Source organism: Gymnoscopelus microlampas, assembly GCF_963454915.1.
Source record: "Gymnoscopelus microlampas genome assembly, chromosome: 12".
Classification (NCBI taxonomy): Eukaryota; Metazoa; Chordata; class Actinopteri; order Myctophiformes; family Myctophidae; genus Gymnoscopelus; species Gymnoscopelus microlampas.
This window is the reverse complement of record NC_139949.1, coordinates 35,141,199-35,165,856: the sequence shown is the minus strand read 5'-3', so window position 1 is coordinate 35,165,856 and position 24,658 is coordinate 35,141,199. Positions and strand designations below refer to the sequence as shown.

At 42.4% G+C, this 24,658-nt stretch overlaps 1 protein-coding gene across 1 annotated transcript in view; it reads left to right on the top strand.

Moving 5' to 3' along the window:
- The window catches only part of fstl4 (follistatin-like 4), a gene marked incomplete at both ends in the record, with an annotated part of 277,470 nt that overhangs the window by 88,846 nt on the left and 163,966 nt on the right, over positions 1–24,658 (top strand). Inside the window, one exon of the mRNA XM_084073607.1 lies at positions 16,526–16,768. Within this exon, the coding sequence (XP_083929733.1) occupies positions 16,526–16,768 (243 nt within the window). The remainder of the gene's footprint in view (positions 1–16,525; positions 16,769–24,658) is intronic.

Below are 24,658 nucleotides of genomic sequence, written 5' to 3'. Positions count from 1 at the left end.
TCTGGAGGATGGCAGGGGGGGGGGATATGAAGTCTTTTGTGTTCCCCCAAAACATGCATTTAATCCCTGTAACATCAAAGATGGCCCGTGGCCTTTCTGAAATGTCGATTTAGCTTAAAGACCAGACCACGCTAACGATTCACAATGCAATGAGTTGCATCTTGCAACAGAACCCTAAAGCTGTGTGGCCGACCGGCAACGGGGCAAAGACTGCCGTGATTTCTCTTTGCAACGTATTACAACGGTTTCGTTGCATCGTAAATACAATTGGCATGAACTGGGCTTTAGACTGTCAGGATTCAGGGTAGCGTAGGTCTTCTATACAGTAAGCTGCTTTGGAAAAAGAAATCTATTCACAAACTGGCTTTTTGAGAGTGTGCGTAACACTCTCTAAGAAGCACCCTTTCCATTTGTGGGATGTGTTTAGTCTGAATTCTGGGCGTGCACTTCTGGGCGTGCACTTCGGCTCTGCAACACGTCATGATTGGTTGCCAACTTGCCATGTCTGCATATTGTAAGCGACATTGCCCTTGTTTTTCTGTGAAGGTGCTTGTAAAGACTGGTGATTGCGATTTGTCCCTGTTTCTAAAACGTTGTTGATATTTCGTATGAGTTATTGGTTGATATATTGATATATTTTACACACACTCTCACATTGGATATGTTGTCCAATTCATTCTTGTTTCTTTCTTTCTTTGTTTTCTAAATGCATATTTCTCCTCAACCCAACTCTGTGTTGTTTGGATAACAAATGCCCACATGAACCTAAAGCATGACTCTGTGTCATTTGTTAATTAAGCAGCACACGCACATCCTCCTACGTCTTTTGTAGAGTGTGTGTCTGTTTGAATAATTCGAGGCTCTTGTCTGTTTCTCTTCCTGTTTGATATTTCACTGTTAACCGGTTGAGAGAGACGTCACTGCAGGCCACAGTGTCAGCAAGCAACAAGAGTATAGATGTGGCCGTGGCCTTTTTATTTGATGGGGTGAAACGCAACACAGCTACACAGTGAACTCCTCAGCGTTAATTCAACATCGGTGTTGAATGTATATAGCTCACTTACGGTTCCATTGTGTACGCTCTGAGGATTATACATGCGTAGGAAGGGGTCATTATGTCTGTATGAAGTGCAACGCCCCCGGATCACTTGGACCGAATGAAAGGACCAAAGTGTCAGGTCACTGTGGGCTGGAAGTTATTGAGGGCTGTGTGAGAGGATGTGTCCCCGTGGTCCTCTACCCACCCATGGGGGGGGATATTAGTCATTTTGGATGTGAGGGGCCAAGGCCGTCGGGGGGGTGGTAGGTCCGTGTTCTCCCACAGTCCTGCTGGGAGGAGAGGTGTTGGTGCTGTGTCAGCGAAAAAGAAGAAGGAGAGAAAAAAAAAGATGGAAAGGGATCGAGGTAGACAGAGAGATAGGGAGGGGAGGGGAGGGGGGCAAGGTGAGGCCTGAGAGTGATCAATAGGATTAAGATGTAGAGGATTATGCAGACTTTGGTTGTACATGGTGGAGTGGGGGCACCAGGGATGTGCACGCTCATGTTTACATGTTACGCTTTATAAACACATCCTATTGTACTAATTAAACGCACGCACGCACGCACGCACGCACGCACGCACGCACACTTTTGTATGAGCGTTTTCATCCTGCTGGGCTTAACGTGAGGAAGATCCAAGCAGGATTGAACCATTGAACGTGTGTTTATTGAATACGGTTTTGGAGCATGTGCAAGAATAGTTGCAAGAAGAGTTTTACAGAACTTCAGCTTGGCACCAACGGCGGGTGGATGTGTGTAAAATAATCTGTTACAAACTGTATAAGTCTTAGCCACAGGTGCAGTGATTGTACTGTAGGACAGAAGTCGATAACATTCTGTACAGTGAGATGTGTGCTCCATACACAGCCAGGCTCTGTAGTGCTCTCCAATGCAGTGGTGGAAAGTAAACTATTTACTCAAGTACTGTACTTTTTTGAGGCATTTCTACTTTACTGGAGCATTTGCAGTTTTCAGTACTTTTACTTCTACTCCACTACATCAAATATTGATGTAGGCAAATATTGCACTTTTACTCCACAACAATTATTAGAAAACTTTAGCTACTAGTTACTTTGTAGATTTTGTTTATTAATTCAAAACATAAATTGACCACTTCAGCCCTCTTTACATTTCGGCCATTTGAAAATAGCAGATCTACAAGCTCACAATGTGACGCATTGTGAGCTTGTAGATCTGCTATTTTCAAAAGATTTTTGTGAAGATGTACTTTAAGTACATGTTGATACCAATACGTTTGTACTTTTACTCAAGTATTTTTTTAATACCAGACTTATACTTGTAACAGAGTGTTTCTACATTGCAGTATTGATACATTTACTTGATGTAAAACATTTGAGTTATTTTTCCACCACTGCTCCAATGTGACTTTCCTGTCGGGAGTCACACTCACCCACCTGTGTTCAACACATGTACAACAGCATGCACGCACACATACAAACACGCACACGCACACGCACACGCACACGCACACGCACACACTCACACTCACACGCACACGCACATATCGTTGCTTTCGGGCAGAAACCTCATCTCCACATTTAGACGTTTTCTATTGTTTCGTAAATGAATGCCCTACTTGGTCATACTATACAGTGTCACACAAAAGTAGCAAAAGTAAGTAAATATCCGATTGTTGCTACCTTTTACATTGAATCCTGAAAAGGCAACAGTTTTGGACATATGAGTTTTCCACCCGACAGCAAACTCATTCAGACACACACGTATGCATCTTACACGTGTAGTAGACACACCCACACAACACAATGCGCAAACGCATGCATACAGACACGTACACACACACACACACACACACACACACACACACACACACACACACAGCCACTGTACTGTACACCGTGTCCCACGCTAGTAATATCCATAGAGGCATACATTAGAACAACTGATCCCTCTGGACCTGGAGCATATGGCGTACTGCTAACACATGCACAAAAACCTCAAGATGTTTCATTAACAAAGCAGAAAGCACCACACAGCAGCTTAGTCCACCTTCAGGTCACCCTCGGCCTCTTAGGAGATTCCACTGACCGTAATTCACGTGCCGGCCATTTTGGCTCTTACGGTATGTCATATTAACACATTATTTGGCTATTCAAAAACTTTTTTTTAAAATTTGTGAAAATGTGTTTGCAAATCTTTGAATGTGATACAAATGTTTGCTTTAAAAATATATATATTATATATTTTTTAACAGGTTGATAGAGGTCACTAGGTCAGTGACATGATACTGTACAGTAGAAGCTAGATATTAGGAGGTAACATTTTCCCCAGTGCCAACATTTTCTCATCCCACTAGCCATACAGTATGAGGTCAATTCTAACCAGCCCTTTTTTTAACAATACACCACATTTGAGAAACCTTGTGGGCCAAGCCTGGGCTTTACATACGCCTGATTTATATGTATGAAGATGGCATGGAAAGGATTGGTATATCAATATTATGTGATATTCTAATATAACATTATGTTTGATATGCTCCTGCAAAATGTAAATAATAATTAAAAAAACGAAAAAAAGAGAGACATGTAGACCCTGGTGTCGGGTAGGACACCGATGTCAATAAATGTATTTGGAGCGTTGTAGTTTGGACATCTTTGCAACTACCTCTTTAGGAGATACTTATGGATTGTAGTTATTATTATTTTTGTAGTTAGATTTAGTTATTCCAGTCTGAGCTGAAATGGAACAATGAACCAAAATAGTTACTCTATTAAAAAATAAATTCAATGAATATTTTTGGCATGTTCTTCTTTATCACAGTTATGAGATGACATGTTGAAAAACACTTAGAGATGAATTCAATCCCACAAACAGACTGCTTAGATGTGATCTCTCTGATCCAGAAGTCTGCCCCCATCCTTGAATTTTAAGTGGGTCGGAAGACTACTGCAAGAGCCTACGAGCCTACGTGCTTAACCCATTGAATCCGGGAACGCGTGTCTGTCATTTTAGATTCCTTTGGCTATTCAAAAATAGCAGAGCTATGAGCTTGTAGATCTGCTATTTTATAAAAAAAAAAATATATATATTTTTTTTAAGGCGAACATTTGTAAAATATTTTGTTCCAGGGACGCCCAGAAGCAAAGATTTGAGTTACAAATGTTCGCTTTAAAAAATATGTACTCAAAGATTTGCACAACTTTTCAAAAATAGCAGATCTACAAGCTCATAGCGCGGCACTCGGTGCCGCGCTATGAGCTTGTAGATATGCTATTTTTTAACAGCCAAAGAAATCTAAAAATGACAGAGACGTGTTCCCTGGCCGGATTGAATGGGTTAAACAAATTAAACAAAGTCTCCCTGGGCTTTCAAAGCTTTTATTTGAGCCGCTAATTTACAAAACTTGGTGAAATCCCCCCCCTGCGCCCTACGTGTGTCGTGCACACACAACTCTGAAGTGTGACAGCAGATGTGACGCCGTCGTTCACGGTTCCCTTTTCTGAGCCGCGCTCGTATAATTAACGATCAGACGAAGCCTTGAGGCTCTGCAGGTCTTCATTTCACAGGAAATTGTCTCGCGAGCTTCGCCCAGAACATCAACCCCATCCGACTCCCCGACACCAAAAAGCACTCACTGAACTGTCACTGTCTGACATCTCTATGTCTGACTGACAGCCATGCTGTCTGAACTCCAGCTTACCTCGTATTGTCCTCCCTGCTTTCTGTCTTTCTTTCTTTCTTTCTTTCTTTCTTTCTTTCTTAATTTCTGTCTTTATTTCTTTCTATTTTCTTTTTTCTTTTTTTCTTTCTTTCTTAATTTCTTTCTTTCTTTCTTTCTTTCTTTTTTCTTTCTTTCTTTTTTTCTTTCTTTCTTTCATTTTTCTTTCTTTCTTTCTTTGATTCCCTTGCTTTCCTTGCTTTCCTTCTTCCCTTGCTTTCAAGATTTCAAGCACCTTTTTTGTCACAAATACATATTGGTGTGGCAGACTGTGCAACAGTAAGCAATGTCCAGCATATATAATATTAAATGTAATACAAATAAAGGTCATAAACAAGTATGACACAAGTAGGGTATTACTATTAATACTCCATGTAATAATATGTATCCAGTATACACGTACATTGGTGTAGTAGTGAATGCTTTGCTCTCGTTCATTACAATTAACCTTTCCTGGGGCGGCAGTGGCTCAAGGGTAGAGTAAACGCGTATGAAAATAAAAGCCTGGAGATCGAGGCTAAGGGTACAGTGGCCGGTAGAGCGGCCGGATCCCAGTTCGATCCCGGGCTCCCCCAGAGTTAGTGTCGAGGCGTCCTTGAGCAAGACGCTGAACCCCTGATTGCTCCCGATGAGCAGGTTGGTGCCTTGCATGGTTTCCTCCGCCATCGGTGTATGCATGTGTGTGTGTGTGAGAATGGGTCAATGTAATGCACAATCTATGCAAAAGCGCTTTGGATAAAAGCTCTCTATATAAATGCACCATTTACCATTTCTTACTGTACCTGCACATTTTTCACCTCCTTGTTCTTTTGAATCCTTTGTCCATGTCTTCATACTCTGTGATACTATTTTACAGCACATTCCCTTCTTTCTCGCTGTAAGGCTCTCTCTCTCGCTCTCTCTCTCTGTTTCTCTTTCTCTCTTTCTCTCTTTCTCTCTTTCTCTCTTTCTCTCTTTCTCTCTCTCTCCCCGTCGCCTCTCTTCAGCCCCTCGCCTCATTCCTCCTCCTCCTCTTCTGATGTGACTGTGTCTCCAGTCACAGTTTGAGTCCTGGCTAAAGGATCATTCATTAAACTCCGTTGTCCCCCTCGGGTTAACCCATGAAGACCTGAGGCCGCGGACACCCATCTTAAAAAAAATATTTTGTTCTAGGGACCCCCCCGCCAGAAGCAAAGCACACATTTTCAAAAGATTTTTCAAAAATAGCAGATCTACAAGCTCGTAGCGCGGCACTTGGTGCCGCGCTATGAGCTTGTAGATCTGCTATTTTTGAATAGCCCAAAGAAATCTAAAAAAATGACACACAGATGCGTTCCCGGTCTTCATGGGTTAAAACAGACACTCGCTCTTCATGCTCTACACAGCGTCTATTAGAATACCAATTTGAGTTCCTGCAGTATTTTACTCGTGGAATTAATTAGCATTTGAGCATAGGCCGTTTTGTCATGCCCTATGCACAATACCCACGCTAGGTAAATGGCCTCGCTCAACCCCTCTTCGCCGCTAATGAATTAAGGGGCTTTATATGTGTTTCTGAGCACAGCGGGAACTAATAAACAGCACCGCTAGCTAGCCCCAAGTCTCAGTTGATTACCTCTTCCATTAGCATGCTGTATAATCCATAATCCAGCAGAGAGAGAGAGCGAGAGACACAGAGACACACTGAGAGAGAGAGAGAGAGAGAGGCGCTTCTGACATGACTGACTGGCTGCGTTTACTTAGGCTGGGCGATATTATCATTATTTAGATTATTTCAAACTTTTGCCTAGATTATGATTAATGGATTATTTTTGTTTTTGTGAAAATAGCAGCTATAAACTCACGATGCGGCGCATAGCTTGTCGTTCGGCTATTTTTCTGTATGCCGCCACTGTACAACTAAGTATAACACAGGTTAAGTGGTTAATCTAGACTAATCAGAATGTATTTTCTTCTTATTTTTTTCTTGTTGATTCGTTAAGAAATACAATGTGTATAGAGGTGAATAGATAGAAAAAAAGAAAAAAAGAAAATGTTTGCAAGAAGATAAGAAATGGAATGCAAATATTACATGTAAACATGAATATCTTGCAATAAAAGTAATTAAAAAATAATAAAAATACAATGCATATATTTAAAGAATCTTCTTCTCGATTATTTGATTAACCTTCTAAATATTTGTATGTGTTCTTCGGTTAATTGCCCTGATCTACTGGCTAACCAACTGTATTTTGACACAGCGCTAGGCTTGTGTCACAACACAGTTTTAATTTGATGGCTGAATATAACATCATGTTCTACCTATTCTTTCCATTTAGAATATTCATGACTCTCCGTCTAATGCAGCTTGCTGTGTGGTGAAGATCAGGATATTGACTATCCTGCCATTAAGTAAGAGGGCACAGAGTTAATGGGCACTTCGCAGCACCTAATGAAGAATAATGACGGCGCTCAGAACTTAATATTAGATATAATTGTCTCGCACTGATAATATAATTAACTTGTGAGTTACTTAAGTATCGCTGGTGTTGTGTACCTGCCATGTGAGTCTGGAAGACGCATGAGGTTTTCAAAGTCACGTTTACCTTCTGCTACGGTCCTTTACGTTTGCTATAATTTGTTACACTATGTGGAACTCCTGGTCATTTTTGATTTGGAGATTATGGCCGTGTTGCCTGTGAGCTGGTACTTACAGTATAGATGTGTGTTTGTGTGTGAGAGTTGACTCTTAGAGATGCACTAGTTTAGTTGAACAAAGTCTTTGTCTGAATTACACCTTGAAAGATGGGTTCTTGTTGGCAAGCAGCAACACCCTGCTGGTATAATTAGGTTTTATGCATGGTACCGCACGTCTCTCACCTAGCCGGGCTGCCGCCCATTGATATTCTGGCTCCGGCGTGTGTGTCAGAAGCACTTTGGCCGAGCGGCCGGCGCGGGAAGAGAGGGTGTTTGACGCCGCATCTCTGAATTTAATTATGGGCAGCTGCTTCAGAGCAAATAGAGTGATCTGTTGGGTCAGCAGACGTGACGGTGAAGCACGCGCGCCGTGCACACGTGTCGTGCATGCATACAAATATGCGCTCGCTCGCCACACACACACACACACACACACACACACACACACACACACACACACACACACACACACACACACACACACACACACACACACACACACACACACACACACACACACACACACGCCCAGAAGACAAATAAAAAAGAGAAGACATATGGCCCCTACATTGTCTAACAAACGCAATCTGCTGCAGAGAACAAGAAAAATGTCCTCCGTATCAAATCCACTTAAAGTACCTGTTCACCACCACCACCGCGTGAGTCCAGGGTTTCGAATCCACCGCGGTGCCTCCGGCTAGCGATCTCTGTGCCACTGGTTTCTACGGGCTGGGTCAGCACCTGTCAGTGGCGGGGGGGTGTTGAACGGGAGGAGTAGGGCGGAGGAGGTGCTATGTCCTCTCGGTGGGGGATCCTCACTGGCAGGTGAGCCCAGGTGAGCCATTGGGGTACAGACACAGAAGTGTGTGGGGAGGAATTAGTTGGTATAACGACTAAATTGGGATGGAAAAAAGGGGTAAAAATAATTGCCTTCTATAAATGTACCCATAAAAAATACTTTGTCACATCACAAGTTTACAGATGTAAAAGAGTGGGTGAAATTATTTCAATTGCAAGCTACTCATATATAGCTAACAAATATCAAATAAACAAGTGTGTAATAAGTTCCTCAATCTCTTGTGAGACAAAGAGAGCGTATTCACAGTCATACATGAAGTGATAGTTGTACCAATGTAATGGGAGTGTACAGTCTAGAATAGAATGACATGGCGACAGCGGGTTGAGGCCGGCAGAATTAGGTATTCAGCTCACCAGGGAGGGAGGTAGAGGGGTTCTGAGTATGTCTGAGTCTCCCTTCTTTATCTCAGAAGGGGCCCCTATCAGAAACTACAAGCCCACACCCCCACCCCCACCCCAACCGCCCGGGGAAGCGGGACAAAATAAAAAATGAATTGTTTGTTTTGATCGCTTTTAAATGTTGGAGGGATTTGAGCGTCTTGGGAGCGTAGCCCCAGGTACAAACACACAGAAGGCATGTTTTGGTTTTTAAGTACAGCGAGGGACTTGGCCTCCAGAGCATACTGACATTCTGGTGACTACTGTACTTTACATACTTATTACGTTGTGTGAAGTGTTTATCGTCGAGCGAGCGTGTGTGCGTGCGTGCGTGCGTGCGTGCGTTCGTGCGTGCGTGTGTGTGTGTATCAATGTGTTTGTGTGTGTAGAGCAGGCAATATGTACATATATGTATACAGATGTGATTCCTCTCTGTTATGCCTAATTTATGCTCAGAACATAGCTGATCTACAATCTCTCAGCGCTGTGAACTTGTAGATCGGCTATTTTAGTCGAAAGACGATGAAGCATAAATCGGGCTGTAGATTCCAGATAGCGCCGGCTGCATCACAACAATAAAAAAAACCTCAATGTCTGAAACTTCACTGAACAAAAGCAATGTCGTTCCATCAAGCGGATAGTTGGCGTCTCGCCTCCAGTTAGGTTTTCATCCAGTTACGCTGGGATAAAAGAAAATGAAAGGGGGCGTGGGGGTGATGTGTGCATGTCTTTGTATGTAGTTAAATGGCAAAAAAAGGATTTCAGCTCTTAGCAAAAGTGCTAAGTGCTGAACAAAATCCCCAATGTCATCATGCCATTACTGACAATGTTCCTTCAAAACATCTGAAAATATCGGATTAAATGGTGAACAATGGTCTGTCTCAGTGTCCCTTAAGACACTGAGACAGACCAATGTGGACACACAGAAAGAAAGAAAGAAAGAAAGAAATAGACAGAGACAGAAAGGGCGAAAAGAAAGAAAGAAAGAAAGTCCAAAAGAGAGAGAGAGGGTGGTAAAGAACGAATAAAGAAGAGTGAATGAAAGAAGATGAAATTAAGACAGTAATGGAAACAGAGAGAAAGAAGTAAGTCATAGAACTAAGGAGACAGAGGGATCCCTGGATGCTGAGCATGGCGTGGTCTTGGCACTGCCAAGCGGCTGAACTTGTAACAGCCATTAAGAAGCATTAAGCAGTGATTGTGCCACAGCTCAGACAAGCCGGATTAACGGAATGCACTTTGAGCTTCTTAACCCATTCAGACCGGGAACGCATCTGTGTAATCACTTTATCCATATGTTATACTTTGGCTATTCAAAAATAGCAGATCTACAAGTTCATAGCACGGCACAGAGTGCCGCGCTATGAACTTGTAGATCTGCTATTTTTGAAAAATTGTGAACAATGTGTGCAAATCTTTGCACACATTAACTCAAATTTTAACTCAAATCTTTGCTTCTGGGGGGTCCTGGAACAAAATATTTGGAGATGGGGGTCCGCTGCGAAATACATCATTTTAGGGGTCCTTGACATGAAAAGGTTTGGGAACCACTGATATAGCAACATACGTTTTTTTCCCCTAAAACGGTTAGGATTTAGAAGACATTTGCAAAATATATATTCAAAGATTTGCACAAACTTTCACGATTAAAAAAAAATAGCAGATCTACAAGTATATCTGCTATTTTTGAATAGCCAAAGAAATCTAAAATGACACAGATGCGTTCCGGGTCTTAATGGATTAAGCAAGCCCACAATGGCAGTCAACACAGTCCAAGAAAAAAGAGAAAAGGGCTTAGTGCCTGGATGAGCGCGCCTGCGCTAGGACTTAGCCAAAATGTCAGAGCCACAAAATGTGGCACATCGCAACCTATTACATCTCTGGTCTCATTGTGTCCATTGTTGTAAAGCCGCCGCTGTTTGTTTTTCCGTGGGCCGTATTTGGCAAGCTGAATGGGAAATAATGATGAGTGGGGAGGGTGAAGAGGATGGAGAACGTGGCAACCAGCGGTGATGTTAGAAATACTCTTTTTACTGAAGTAAAAGTACCAATACCACCATATAAAAATACTTTTTTTACGTTACAAGTAAAAGGCCTGTATCCAAGATTTACTTGAGACAAACGAAAAACAAACAAATCAAAATATACTTACAGTACCAAAGGAAAAGGATTCAACTTTTTCTAAATGTGTCTAACATTTCCGTGAATAGCAGATCTACAAGCTCACGACGCGTCACGAAAGCATAAAATAGTGCTTAAGCGGTTAATGTATGGTTTGTATCAATAATAAAAATCTGCTAAATAATTAGCAACCAAAGATGTCAGATAATTGTAGTGGAGTAAAAAGTACCTCTGAGATGTGGTGGAGTGGTGTCTCTAAACTATAAAAAAAAAAAGAAAATGGTCGAGTAAACTAAAAGTACCTCAGAACTGTACTTCAGTACAGTACTTGAATAAATGTACGTGGTCGCTTTACACCACTGGGATCGAGGGAGGGAGGAAGGGAGGGAGGGAGAGTGATGGGGATAAACGAGAGGAAGAGGCAGACAAACAAGCGTCGGTGGGGATGGTTGCCGCCGGACGTTGCGGCTAAGCGTTTAATCTCCCGCGCTGGGAGAATACAAACGATCTGGTAATCGTCCCCGACCTTGACACCCGACAACAAGGTCACGAGGGCAGGGGGGGAGGTGTGGGGGGTGGGCTGCTTTGCATTTCCCACAGATGATGCTCTCATACAGAGACACAATGCGGAACAATTAGTGAACGGGATGAGCAGGAAAAGTGTTCTCTCCCCCCCCCCCCCCCCCCTTGCCCTGGAGGAGTGTTACCTGCCCTCCGCGTCGTACTTCATTATGATGGAAGAGCAGTCAATCCCCCCAAGCCGGGTCAGCACGTGCACAGGGGCTGCTGTGTGTGTGTGTGTGTGTGTGTGTGTGTGTGTGTGTGTGTGTGTGTGTGTGTGTGTGTGTGTGTGTGTGTGTGTGTGTGTGTGTGTGTGTGTGTGTGTGTGTGTGTGTGTGTGTGTGTGTGTGTGTGTGTGTGTGCAGTGATGTTGCTAGGTTTTCAATGTAATGGGTCCTGGGATGCAAGGGTGGTCTTTTAGATGGGTCCCAGGGACATTTTATGGGTCCCACAAAAATGCACAGCGTTTAACTCGTGTTTCATCTTATATGGTTATATTCATGTACATGTATCTGAAAGAAAAGTACACAATTCCAAATCCGACAACTAGTACTTGTAGTACTTGTAGTACTAGTAGTACTAGTAGTAATTTTTTTTTTTACATTAACCACTTGAATCCTAGTATCCCTTTTCTGAGGAGAACTTTAGCCAAAAATAGCAGATCTACAAGCTCACACTTGTGAGCTTGTAGATCGGCTATTTTTGGAGTTATAGGTGTGTAAAGGGAAAAAAGAGCAGCAAAAGTTTATCTGAAACACAATTTTATACAATATAGAGGGGGTCCCTGCTTCATCTCTCTCTCAACTAGGGGGTCCTTGGCCTGAAAACACTGAAGACCCCTGCTCTACAGGGAATTATTTGATATCTGGCTGCACGGAAAGACACAAGAATCACAGCTGCCATTAATTAGTGCTGTTCAGTGTTGATTGCCTAGTGGTCAAATTGGGGTCAACGAGCCATCGTTAACTTGCTTTGAAGTTGAGCTGTAAGTTGCGCAGCACTCTGACTCTCTCCCTCTAGCAGCACTCGCACTGCCCTGAGACAGAGAGAGAATACTTCTCCATACGGCGGTGTTTTACCGAGATTTTTCTTGTTTTCTGCACTATGCCTTGTAATCCGCGGACGGCTTTGAAATCCACGGATGGCCTTCAAATCCGCGGTAATTTCCGCTAAATTGTAGTGCGTCCCATGGACGCAAGACGGTGCCATGAATGCGTCCTTTTTCAATATGGTGCGTCAGAGACGCAGGACGCAGGCCTATGAGCATCTCTGTGTGTGTTACTATACTTGTGAGGGGCCCACAAGTATTAGTCTGCAACTTTTCCAGCTTTTTCCAACTATTTTTTGATTCTGTCCTAAAATGTCATTTTTGATTTAATTTTTGATTTATTTATTCGCACAATAAAATAGTACAAAAGTAACATTATTAAAACATCACTAAAAATATGTGCAGGTGAGAAAGGAAACCCATATAGGGCTTATACAAGGTTCTCACCGAAAATAATAAACAAGTACAGTAGTAAGTTAAACATAGTAATCAAACCTAAGACACGACAAACACAAGACACAGTAATACAAACGTGTGTGTCTGTGTATTTAGCTTTTCTATAGTTGTTTGCATGCACAATGTTGAAATGTGACCACTAACGTCGCACACACGCTTATAAGGTGCGCAAGTGTCGGATGGTGTTTGCATTATTGTGTTTTTCTGTGCGTGTGTGTGTGTTTTGTTTGTGCGTGTCGCAATGCATGCACATAAATCTCTTTTTTTGTTTGCCCGCGTATGCCTCCGTGAGACGGCCCGGGAATCTCCTTTTATGTAATTAAAGGACTTTTGTCCTCAACAGCGCATTACCTCCATTATTCAATATGCTCCGAGTTGAGATATGATTATATTCCAGGCAAATTCAATTTATGCTTTCAGCAGTTTGATTATGAAAGTCTGAACTGAGGTCCGTGAGTTAAGCCAGTGTGTGTTTTCAGCCGCGTCCTCACAGTGATAATAGAACTGACCCCTTCTTCAGCATCTTAAGTGACTCAAAACCTCAAACAGTATCATAACCCAGAGCCTGGGACCTCTTTTAGGGCACTGGTTCTCAAGGTGGGGTCCGGGGGACCTCCAGGGATCCTTGAGGGGGGGTCCAGATATCCTTGAGGTGTGTGTGAGGAACAGTTTAACCTCATTCATCCTATTTTGTACTAAGGCTATTCTAAAAAATAGCCGATCTACAAGCTGACAACGTGTCAGCTTGTGACGTGTTGTGAGCTTCCGTGGCCAAATAATACATATCAATTTGGGGGTCCCTGAAATGAGGGGGTGTGTAGTCATTTCCTGTTACAGTGCAATAGCTCTCCTATAGCCTCTGATAACTTATTCAAACTTATTTTTGAATATTCAAATTCAAAGTTGAGATTGTATGGAACCCGCAAAAACACACAATGCATGTGTATACCCAACCAACCAAATGCACACACACAAACACACACACACAGATACACACCAGCAAAGCTAACCTTTAAAATGTTAAAGCAGAATTTAAACTTACGTTATAGTTTAAATCGTTTGAATTCAATCTCTTGGGATTTTGTCTAGTTTAAGGCATATCTCTGTGTGCATACAGCATTGAGTCAAACATTTTAGCCTGCCTTTCTTCCTTCCACTGGTTTCTTGGACGATTAAGGATTGTGAGATTCAAACTGGAAAGAAAAGTAAAAAATAATTAAGACCAGGGCTTTGATTTCACACTAAACTAAACACACATCTGAGCTTTCTGTTATTGACTGCGATACGGCAAATGTCTGCACTGCGTGCGTGCGTGCGTGCGTGCGTGCGTGCGTGCGTGCGTGCGTGCGTGCCGGCTTGCTTGTGGAAGGAGACAAGGTCAACAGGGAAAGTTGAAGGAAATGTAATTACGGTGTCTCTAAAGGCAAATAACCCCCCACCAGCAAATATTATACAATGTACAACAGTATCTGCAAATTAAATGTCAAATAATATTAATCTATGTGTGCCTTGAAAACCAAGATTCCAATCTGTAATATTATCTCCAGGCACGACCTAGAGAGTGTCAATAAATTTGACATAGTCCGCGTACTGCGGGAGCCGTTGATGATTAAGCTGCCTCAGCTCCAATGGATAGACATACCATGCAATTTCTGTCCAGCAAGAACCCCACTTCAGTATTTACTATTGTACTCGCTCGCGTTCATATTAAAGGAGTATATTTCACTTTAAAACTCCTCGGGGGTCATTTTAACGTATACTCTGGCCCACAAAGTTTTTAAGTTGCTTGATTCAATATTTAGACATTTGATATTCATTTTTATCAGACACGACCCGTTCTGGTGACTGATATTGGCCTAATGCCTTTGAGCACATTCATCAACTATTGAGCCAAAGAGGCTCAATTGCCCCACCCAAAAAAACAACCCAATATCCTCGGAACCTCTTCACATCCCCCCCACCCCCATGGCCCCTTGCTCCCCCAGGCACGGACCCATAAATTCTGACTCAGATCTCACCAGGAGCGGGGGTCCGGGCCGGGATCACAGAGCCGAGGCAAGATCAATCCAAGGTGGAGTGTCTGCAAGGCTCAGCAGATTTCTGCCCTGTTTTAAGTGCAAATAGATTAAATCAGCAGGGGGTCGCAGGGGGTCCGAAGCACCGAGACAGGAATCAGTGCTGATGATGATGGTCCGTGTGTGTGTGTGTGTGTGTGTGTGTGTGTGTGTGTGTGTGTGTGTGTGTGTGTGTGTGTGTGTGTGTGTGTGTGTGTGTGTGTGTGTGTGTGTGTGTGTGTGTGTGTGTGTGTGTGTGTGTGTGTGTGTGCACGCGCATGCATACTCGCTTTTGAAAATATGCTACAAGAAGCAAGAATGGAGTGTGTGTGTCGTGTGTGTGTGTGTGTGTGTGTGCACGCGCGCGCACATACTCGCTTTTGAAAATATGCTACAAGCAGTGAGAAAGGAGTGAGTGTGTGTGTGTGTGTGTGTGTGTGTGTGTGTGTGTGTGTGTGTGACGTGTATGTCGGGAGGGTGATGACAAGGGCTAGAAGCACTAACAGAGAGTGTGAGTGCGTGCGTGTGTGCGTATGTGTGTTTCGGGAGGGTGTTGACAAGGGCTTGAAGCACTAACCGAGGATTATGATGATTTTGTGTTTCCGTGCATGAGTGTGTGTGCGTGCCCACATGCTGTGAATGTGAGTGCACAGGTGCTGAGAGGTGCTAATAAGAACACCTCAGAGGTTGAGTGCTATGTTCTATTTAAAAGAGGAAGTTTTTGCTCATTAACACTGCACTTGTATAGTGCAACTTGTGCTGGTCCAAGTTCAACTTGTACTTTTCTCTATCTATTGTAGTAAGGCTGCATTGAGCCTTGCTAATTTACTCACTTATACCCGGTGCATGGTGTATTACTGTGCGTGTGGTGTGTATTTATTATTTAATTTGTCTTGCGCTCTTGTTGTAATGGTATTTTCCCTCGGTTTGCGTTCTCGTATATTCTCTCTTTTATTCTGTCTTTTTGTCCAGAAGTCCAGCGTACTATGTTTGCTTTGAGCCTCAGTAACAGCCGTACTCTAACCCGTATAGCCCTGCAAATCTTATGATGGAAACGTTTGATCTCTTGGGATGATGAACCCTATTGATTTTGGGTGACCACTATGTCCTTTCCTTTACCTGTAACCCTCAAGCCATAATGTCAAATTTGCACAAAAGACTATTCTCAGAACCTTTGGGCAGATTGACAAAGTGGCAGGTCTAAAAGCATTTTCCGATGCCCCTCTTTCACTACACTTTCACAGCAAAAATGTTGTTTCTTTCAAACCCAACGCTCTCTTTCAAATCACAATGCCAAGGCAATGATAATGACAGTGATTATTATTATGAAGGACTAGCAATCAGTACAAAGAGAGCGCTGAATGTCACTTAATTCTGGGTAACATAATGCTACCACCCCCGACTAATCATTTGTTTCATGTGATCACTGATCATGTCGCGGACCCTCTTTCAGAAATGTTCTGAAATTTTCCAAAATCTAGCTTGTAGGTGTGGTATTTCACAATTGTTGAGGATTAATTCATAATGTATCGAGCTGTAAAGGTTTGGGAACCCCTGGCATACAGTACATACAATATAACGTATCTGTCCCTGTATCAATTAACAGTCAAACAAATAAATAAATCATCTCTATTTTCTCTTTCTCTCCAGCTGCGACAGCGCCCTCTGACCCAGACGGGGGTCCCTGCAGGAGGACGTACTGCGGCCGCGGCCGGCAGTGCGTGGTGATGGCGGTGACGGGCCGCGCCGAGTGCGTGTGCCAGCAGCGGTGTCGGCCCTCCTTTGTGCCGGTGTGCGGCTCGGACGGGCGCTTTTACGAGAACCACTGCGAGGTGTACCGCACTGCCTGCCTGGAGAAGAGACGCATCTACGTGGTGCACAGCAAGGACTGCTTCTTCAAAGGTAAGGACCCCTGAGACACACACACACACACACACACACACACACACACACACACACACACACACACACACACACACACACACACACACACACACACACACACACACACACACACACACACACACACTGTGGCGCTGGAGCTGTAGAAGAACAAAAACAAAGAACAAAAGATCAAAAATCTCAAAACTGCAATCTGCACTCTCCCCGATTCCCCACTTGGGCCCTTGGGGGTACTTTAATAAGCTTTAATCAGTACTACACATGTGACACCAGGGTCTAAATGTCTCAATAAGAGTAGGGAGACCACCTCTAACTACTGCAGATGGGCTAGTTATATTGTATTATTACACGGCTTGGTTGAATGCTGATTGGTCAACCGCTGAATTCAGCTGTGTTATTTCTGTTGGGTCAATTAGGCTACTTTTGGATACATTTTTTTTGTTTATTTATTAAGTAGCCGTGTAATAAGCGGGATGCTTGCCATGCCTTTAGCTACATCTGTATGAATACTGTTATGTATTGTATGATTTATGATATCTGTGCTCCATACCATCTGAACATGGTTGTGAGTTAAATAAATGATGATGATGATAATTGACGGGTAGCTGGTCATTATTGAAAAATAAATCCCATCAGGGTGATTATGCACCTCCGGAATTATGACCAGCTACCCGTCAATTATCCCTTGCTTAACATACTCTACCATACAGACATTACGTACATAACATTTTATTCATTACTATAAGTTCCGGATTGGTTGCAGCTTTTACAAGTCATCGTACTCGTAATGTACACTGGAGAAAAAAAGTGTTAATTTCACACTGAGAGTGTACAAATGTTACATTTGGGTCAAATGTAAGATACACAGACGGTCTGCACACCACCGTAGAATGGATGGATGAATTAACACTGAGGATTTGATTTTGTGGTCAGTCGGAGTTGAATTGTTTCAAGAATTGACTTCATGGTGCTATTTGAAATGAGGCTTTATCATTCCACCTGTCAAGGTTAATGACAGGACATTTCTGGAAGATTCCAGACTGTGTTTATTTATCTTTACTTGCTCTTTGACGAATTACAAATTTCAGACTTAACACAAGATTAGGTGGCTTGTTGAATGGTGCGTTTTGTATTTATTTTCTGTCCCGTAAAGAGGCTGACACCTCAGTGGGCCGCTCTTTACCGGACTGGTACTGGACTGGACCACTAACGCGAACACATCGACAAAGTGACCTTTTTTTTTTACCTGTGAACAGGAAGCCTGTTGAGGCTGTCGATCTAATAGTTCAGAGACCACTGGTTTACAGGGGGGTTACAGGGTTTTCTTTTACGGCTATTTCTCTATTTTGAAAAATCTTCATAATTCTTTTCTTATCCCTTGCACAAGATATTTTCAAATGGGAGTCCGCAGCCAAATACATATCAATTTGGGCTCCTTGAACGACTGGTTTAGAGAGACTTTGATGGCTGCTGCATGTGATGTTTTTTTTTTTTTTCCATGAACGCTCTTCAGTGATTTGGGGATGCTGATTTAGAGGACTCGTATATCAGCTTGGAATAAAATTGCGAACTAAAGCGTTTGTTTCAGCCAACATCCGCGTTCTGTGCTCTGTGCAGATCCACACAGATGTCCTGACTGCAGCGGCTCTGTCAGCAGTCCGTGCTCGTGTCAGATATGTATATGTTCCAGAGAAGAGGATGGAAGGGCTTGCAGGGTGTCTGGCACGCTATAGGGCTGTGGGCAGCGGGTCAAGTTTGAGTGGGAAACGGCAGCCAGCATTTGGCAGTACACATCGGCAGTGGTGGAAAGTATTACAGAGTAACATTTACTCAAGCGCTGTACTTAACCCATTCGATCCAGGAACGCATCTTTGTCATTTTAAGATTTCTTTGGCTATTCAAAAATAGCAGATCTACAAGCTCATAGCACGGCACTGAGTGCCGCGCTATGAGCTTGTAGATCTGCTATTTTTGAAAAATCATGAAAATGTATGCAAATATTTGAATATATATATTTTAAAGCGAACATTTGTATAATATTTTGTTCCAGGGACCTCCAGAAGATTTGAGTTTTTTCAAGATTTTTCAAAAATAGCAGATCTATTTAAGTTTGTAGATCTGCTATTTTTGAATAGCCAAAGTATAAAATAATGGTTTAAGTGGTTACACAGAGGCGTTCCCGGTCTTAAAGGACGACTTCACCACTTTTCAACATATCTTCATATAATAGGTCCTCACTAATGCTCATGATAAAATGGTACCATTTTTTTCTAATCAGTCTGTGTCTCAGAGGAGGGCTGTGGACAGTTCAGAAACCCGTCTACCAGTGACATCATCGATGGGGAATCCAAGCTAATAGAAACTGCAGGCTTTGTATTCCTGGAAAGTTGCAATGCAATAATAGATCCCATTGTTCTCACCTTAATAAAAATCGGAATAAAAATGTTTTAATCTTTTTGGAAAAAAAAATCCTGCCTAACGATGATGTCACTGGTAGACGGGTTTCTGGACTGTCCACAGCCCTCCTATGAGACACAGACCGAGTAGAATTTTTTTTTATCATTTTATCATGAGTATTAGTGAGGACCTATTATATGAAGATATGTTGAAAAGTGGTGAAGTCGTCCTTTAATGGGTTAAGTACAACTTTCAAAACAACTTTTTAGATAAAATCTGAGTACTTCTTGCTTGGTGCTCTGAAGGCGTGCACCTGCTCTGCATGCAGTCCCGATGGAATCACCCTCTTTTCAAGGCCTTGCCATGCAATTGGTCATAATCCCAAACACCACCTGCTTAATACCTTTTTTTGTAGTTTTTACGGTGTGGTTCTGCAGGAGGCTAGCCGTCTGTAAGCGTGTGTACGTGCGTGCGTGTGTGCGTGTGTGTGTGTGTGTGTGTGTGTGTGTGTCTGTGTGTTTATCAGAAGCTAATCTTGCAAGCCGCTGGACCTTTCAGCGCTATTTTTGTTTTCATGTTTTATATATTTTTTTAATAATTTAACTTTCCTTTTATAATGGAAGTCAGTGTGGCTCGGATCAGTCTGAAACCTTTCCTAGCCTTGGACCAAGGTTGTCAGATGAGATTAAAACACTTATGTATTAAACAATACAGATTGTTGCAGAACACAACGGTCGGGCAACATCCGTGGTTGTGGGGCAAGCACTTCATGTTTTGAATTTGTACATTTATGGAGAAGTGGGCATTAAACATGGACATCCAAACAGTATTTGGGGAAGTGGCCAAGACTGTCTGAGATACACAGAATGTCAGAAATCTGACTGTCTTGGTCCAAGGCTAAAACCTTTCCCACATTCAGAGTCATATTGTACATCATACTGTAGACATCACAAACTGGCCACAGGAGGCCACTTTGTTCCTTGATCAAGATATACATGATTTCATTCTTTGTCTTTGTTTTATTATAAATGTGTTTATGTATTTACTTGAAGGCTGTGCTTACTGTATAATGTATACATTTACATCCAGCATTCATTCAGGATAAAATGGAAATATCTTATCTTTGGTTTATTCATGCTTCCTTTGTACTTTAGGTTCTCATATACAATGTATATTGTTACAGCACACACACACACACACACACACACACACACACACACACACACACACACACACACACACACACACACACACACACACACACACACACACACACACACACACAGGGTCTCTCACCTCCACTGGACATGTGTCCCAGTTGCCCGTAGTACTTCAATATTAAACAGCAGGTTACTGTGGATCACCAGGGCTTTATAGTAAATCATTAGATCCTCCACTCCTGGACTATCACTCATCAGCAGCCATGCAAGCTCAGCACCAATACAGAGCAACATTATCAAGCCTATAGAGCGATCACTTCATCATGGCTTCGATTGGTTCATGACTGGTGTAGTAGGTTGAGTTGTACTGGTCACCCAACTTGTCCTGCACACTGCACAAAGCCACTGCTCCACTAATGTAGTGTCTGATGTTTAATGGTTCACCAGTTATCCACTTAAACCCTATACTATAGTCCCCCCAAGGGCTCTATGCTAAGCGCCCTCCTGTTTTCGTACAAAGACAAAGGCTTCCATTAATTTTCAATTGAAGCCAGCGACATGAATATACAAAAATACATGCGACCTTTGTAGCTGCTACAAAAGCTACAACAGCTACAAAAAAGTTGAGCCGGTTTCAACTTCAGCTACAAAGATACAAAGTTCCAAATATGCGGTGTAGCTTTGTGTCTTTGTATGTTTTGTAACTGCCAGTGTGAATCGCTATTTTACCGATTATTTGCCCCAGAATAGGGATGCTACGGTTCATATGGTTAACAGAAGGAGTCGCCCAAAATATTCACAAGTAATGAACTCTGTGAATGGACTGACTGACAGCTCAGGCTACAGCAACACAGCAAAAATCCTTAGCATTCATTTAACTCTGAGCATTACAAATGGATACATTAACACTGAGGGTTTTTGCCGTGTGGTATTAAAACCGTAATTATGATTGTGGCACATGTGCTGGTGCTAAAACATGAAAGCCAAGCTCCAAGTGTCTGGAGCCGTGCAGTGACATCTCAATGCAGTGTGCACGCGCGCACATGTACGTGCACACACACACACAACCGCACGCACGCACACGTTCCACAAATCCACACACTCACATGGATGTGAGGTCACGTTCAGTCATGTCACATTAAAGTGGGGAAGGATTCCTGGCAGACAGACACTGCCGTGCATATCTAATCCACATTAAGGATGTTCAGTCAACACATTAGACTTTCAACTGGTGATGCCCGAACACAAACCAGCAGGAAATAGAGCGTCAAGTGCCAAGGGAGTGTTGTTTATGTCTCTGTGTAGAGGTGGAACAATCATTGTATGGGTTGCTGTGTTTATAATGACTTAATGAATTACGATACGGCATGCTGGGACACAGCCCATAATACAATTAGGCACAACAACGCATTAAAACCACTTTCAACCTGGCGTCCCTATTGTGGGCACGTCGTTATAGGCGAATATTTTTCCATAACATTTTCCAAAATAGCCAAACTAGCTGATCTGTGTGTTGTTGTGAGCTTGTTGTGGGATTTTGGTGCTGCACCAACAAAAGTATATACAGTTATATGGCTTGAGTTGTTATTAAAAATGGGCAGTATTTTATCTCCAGCATTTCAATTTAATGTTTGTGTCCAGAGATGGTGTTGTGATTAATTTGCCCCACTGGCCAGCGACCAAATCCCCATCAAAACCTTATGACTTCTTGTCATATTTATTCTATCCATCTATCCATCTATCCATCTATCCATCTGTCCATCTATCCATCTATCCATCTCTCCCTCCCTGGGGAATAGGACAACCAATTTTCCTTCGAAGATAAACTGATCAATGAAAGAAATTCGATGAATAAATAAATAACATCCGGTTTGCTGTGATTATCCACCACATAAACAACGCAGGCATGCATGCAAGCCACCACACTTACACGCACGCAAACATGCGTACACACACACACACACACACACACACACACACACACACACACACACACACACACACGTACACGCAGGCACGCACACACATACACGCACGCACGCACGCACACACGTACGCACGCACGTTTGTAGACCCCCAGCTCTCTGCTTTGTGGTCAGTGTTGACATTTCACTCGGAACGGAGGCTTTTGCCACATATAGTTGTGCAATCATCTGCCAAGTTGAAGCAAAACAATTATAAAATCAATCAGCTAATTGCAAACGAGTAATGTGAAGCAATGCATATAAAGAAGCATTTGTCATAAAAATGCCAATGTATTTCTAGGAGTCTTCGATCGCTTCTTGTTTCGCCACATTGGATGGAGAGTAAAGGACTGGGATTGCCTCGATCATTTCAATATGGTCTGTTTGGTTTTCCATATAGAAACATAATCTTTTAGGATGATTTATTTCTCCACTAATATGCTGTTGTAGCCCTAAAACAGCATTAAATTCTAGAATATTAAACAGTGATGTTGTTTATGGCACCGCTTTACTGTGTTGTACTGTTGTTGTTCTGTGGCATGTATGGTAGAATGATCATGTCACGCAACGAAAATAGCCCAACTACAAGGTCACAACACGTTGTGTCACGAGTTTATAGATCAGCTGTGTGTTTTGAGCTTATAGATCCATCATTTGTTTTGCCATTTTTGGAAAATGTTCTGTTTGAGAAGAAGATCTGAAAAGGACCGACACAGAGAACAATTCGACAGAAACTGCAACCATCGCGCCATGCAATCATGTTCCTTTTCTGTACAACTGAGCTTGGTTGAATTTGCTAAAACAAAGAGATGCATTTGTTTGCTCATTCTGTGGGTATAGCACACAGTCAGTGTCCTAAAGCATTAACATGCAGCGGAGCAAATCAGATAAATATTGAACACACAGAGCGGCTACCAAACACACAACTCTAATCTAATCAGCAGTTCAGTGTTCGACTTCTATTTAGTTTTTGTCCACACAGTGGCTAATGAGCTTTGTATCAGGCAAGGTAAAAGCACCCTACATACATATTAACCACGTAAACCCCTGTAGTCTCAGAGAACTGGACTTGAGTTACAACTATACTTTTGACCACTTTTGTCAGTCTACTCTTCGTCAAATCTTTTTACCAAAAATAGCCGATCTACAAGGTGAGCTTGTAGATCTGCTATGGATGTAGATCTGCAGAAAATGGACGCTGGGGTTCAAGTGGTTAAAACTCACAGGAAAAAAAGAGCAGTGGATTCAGGACTTAATTTCCCCCAAACATCTGCATGTTATTACATTACATTGTGTTTTTTCGATGATTTAAAATGTTTTGAACTTTTGCAGACTTGCTCTATATTTCCGCACATATTTTGGAGCACATACAGTAGCTCCGCCGTATACTGTAGAAATTGTTGAAGGGATGCTTTGTTTATTTTTAACTGTATTGTAAAAATATATATGTACTGTACGTGTGATTAATAATTTAGCAGAAATGTATTGTTTTCATTAGTCAGTGTTAGTGGAGGAGATTGCGGATCACGGTATTCTTCTCACATACAGTAATTTAATCTCTCTTTTTCTCTCTCTCTCTCTCACACACACACACACACACACACACACACACACACACACACACACACACACAGACGCACACACCAAGTGTGTTAACAGACTATTAACAAGCAAATCCTAACCATAATCCTTATGAAGACGTGTCTCTGCTAATTTGCAAAACTCAAATAACTAACAAACAAACAAACAAATTTCTCCTCAGATGAAAATGTTTACAACTCTGTGGGATCAGCCCTGTTCCGACTGGTGGCTGTGATTAGAGCCATGTCCCTTTTAAAACCATTTGAAAGAGCCATCTGAGCTAAAATTAAATTAAATTGCTTTCATTTTCCCCGATGCCTGCAAAGTGGCAGAGTGGAAGCACAACAAAGAGCTGTCGCTTTTTTCCATGCTGGATAGCGTGGTAAGCACGGCAGGGGGTTTCTCTAATGCCACCACTGTGACCGATTGATTTTGGACCACTGCTGTACCACCACAGCTGCATGGCGATGCCTTTAAACTCTTGCACAGACACCCACCAGACAGGGAAATTAGCAATGCGTTTCTCTAGGGCTTACACAGCAACATTATTCTGATTTCTCCTGGGGTTAGAGGATGAGTCTTACAGTCTACCTCATCAAGGATATCTACTCACACGCCCATCCTTCCAGTCTTATCTAATCTTCAATCTAAGCGTATACTGCTGCTACAGAGCACCGAAGTCTGACATAATTTACGCATCCTACCTGGGTCACATATTTTACCCCCGATTCTGAATTCTCATAGACGTGTTTAATATCGCGTCATAAGAACTGTGTTCCAAAAATAAA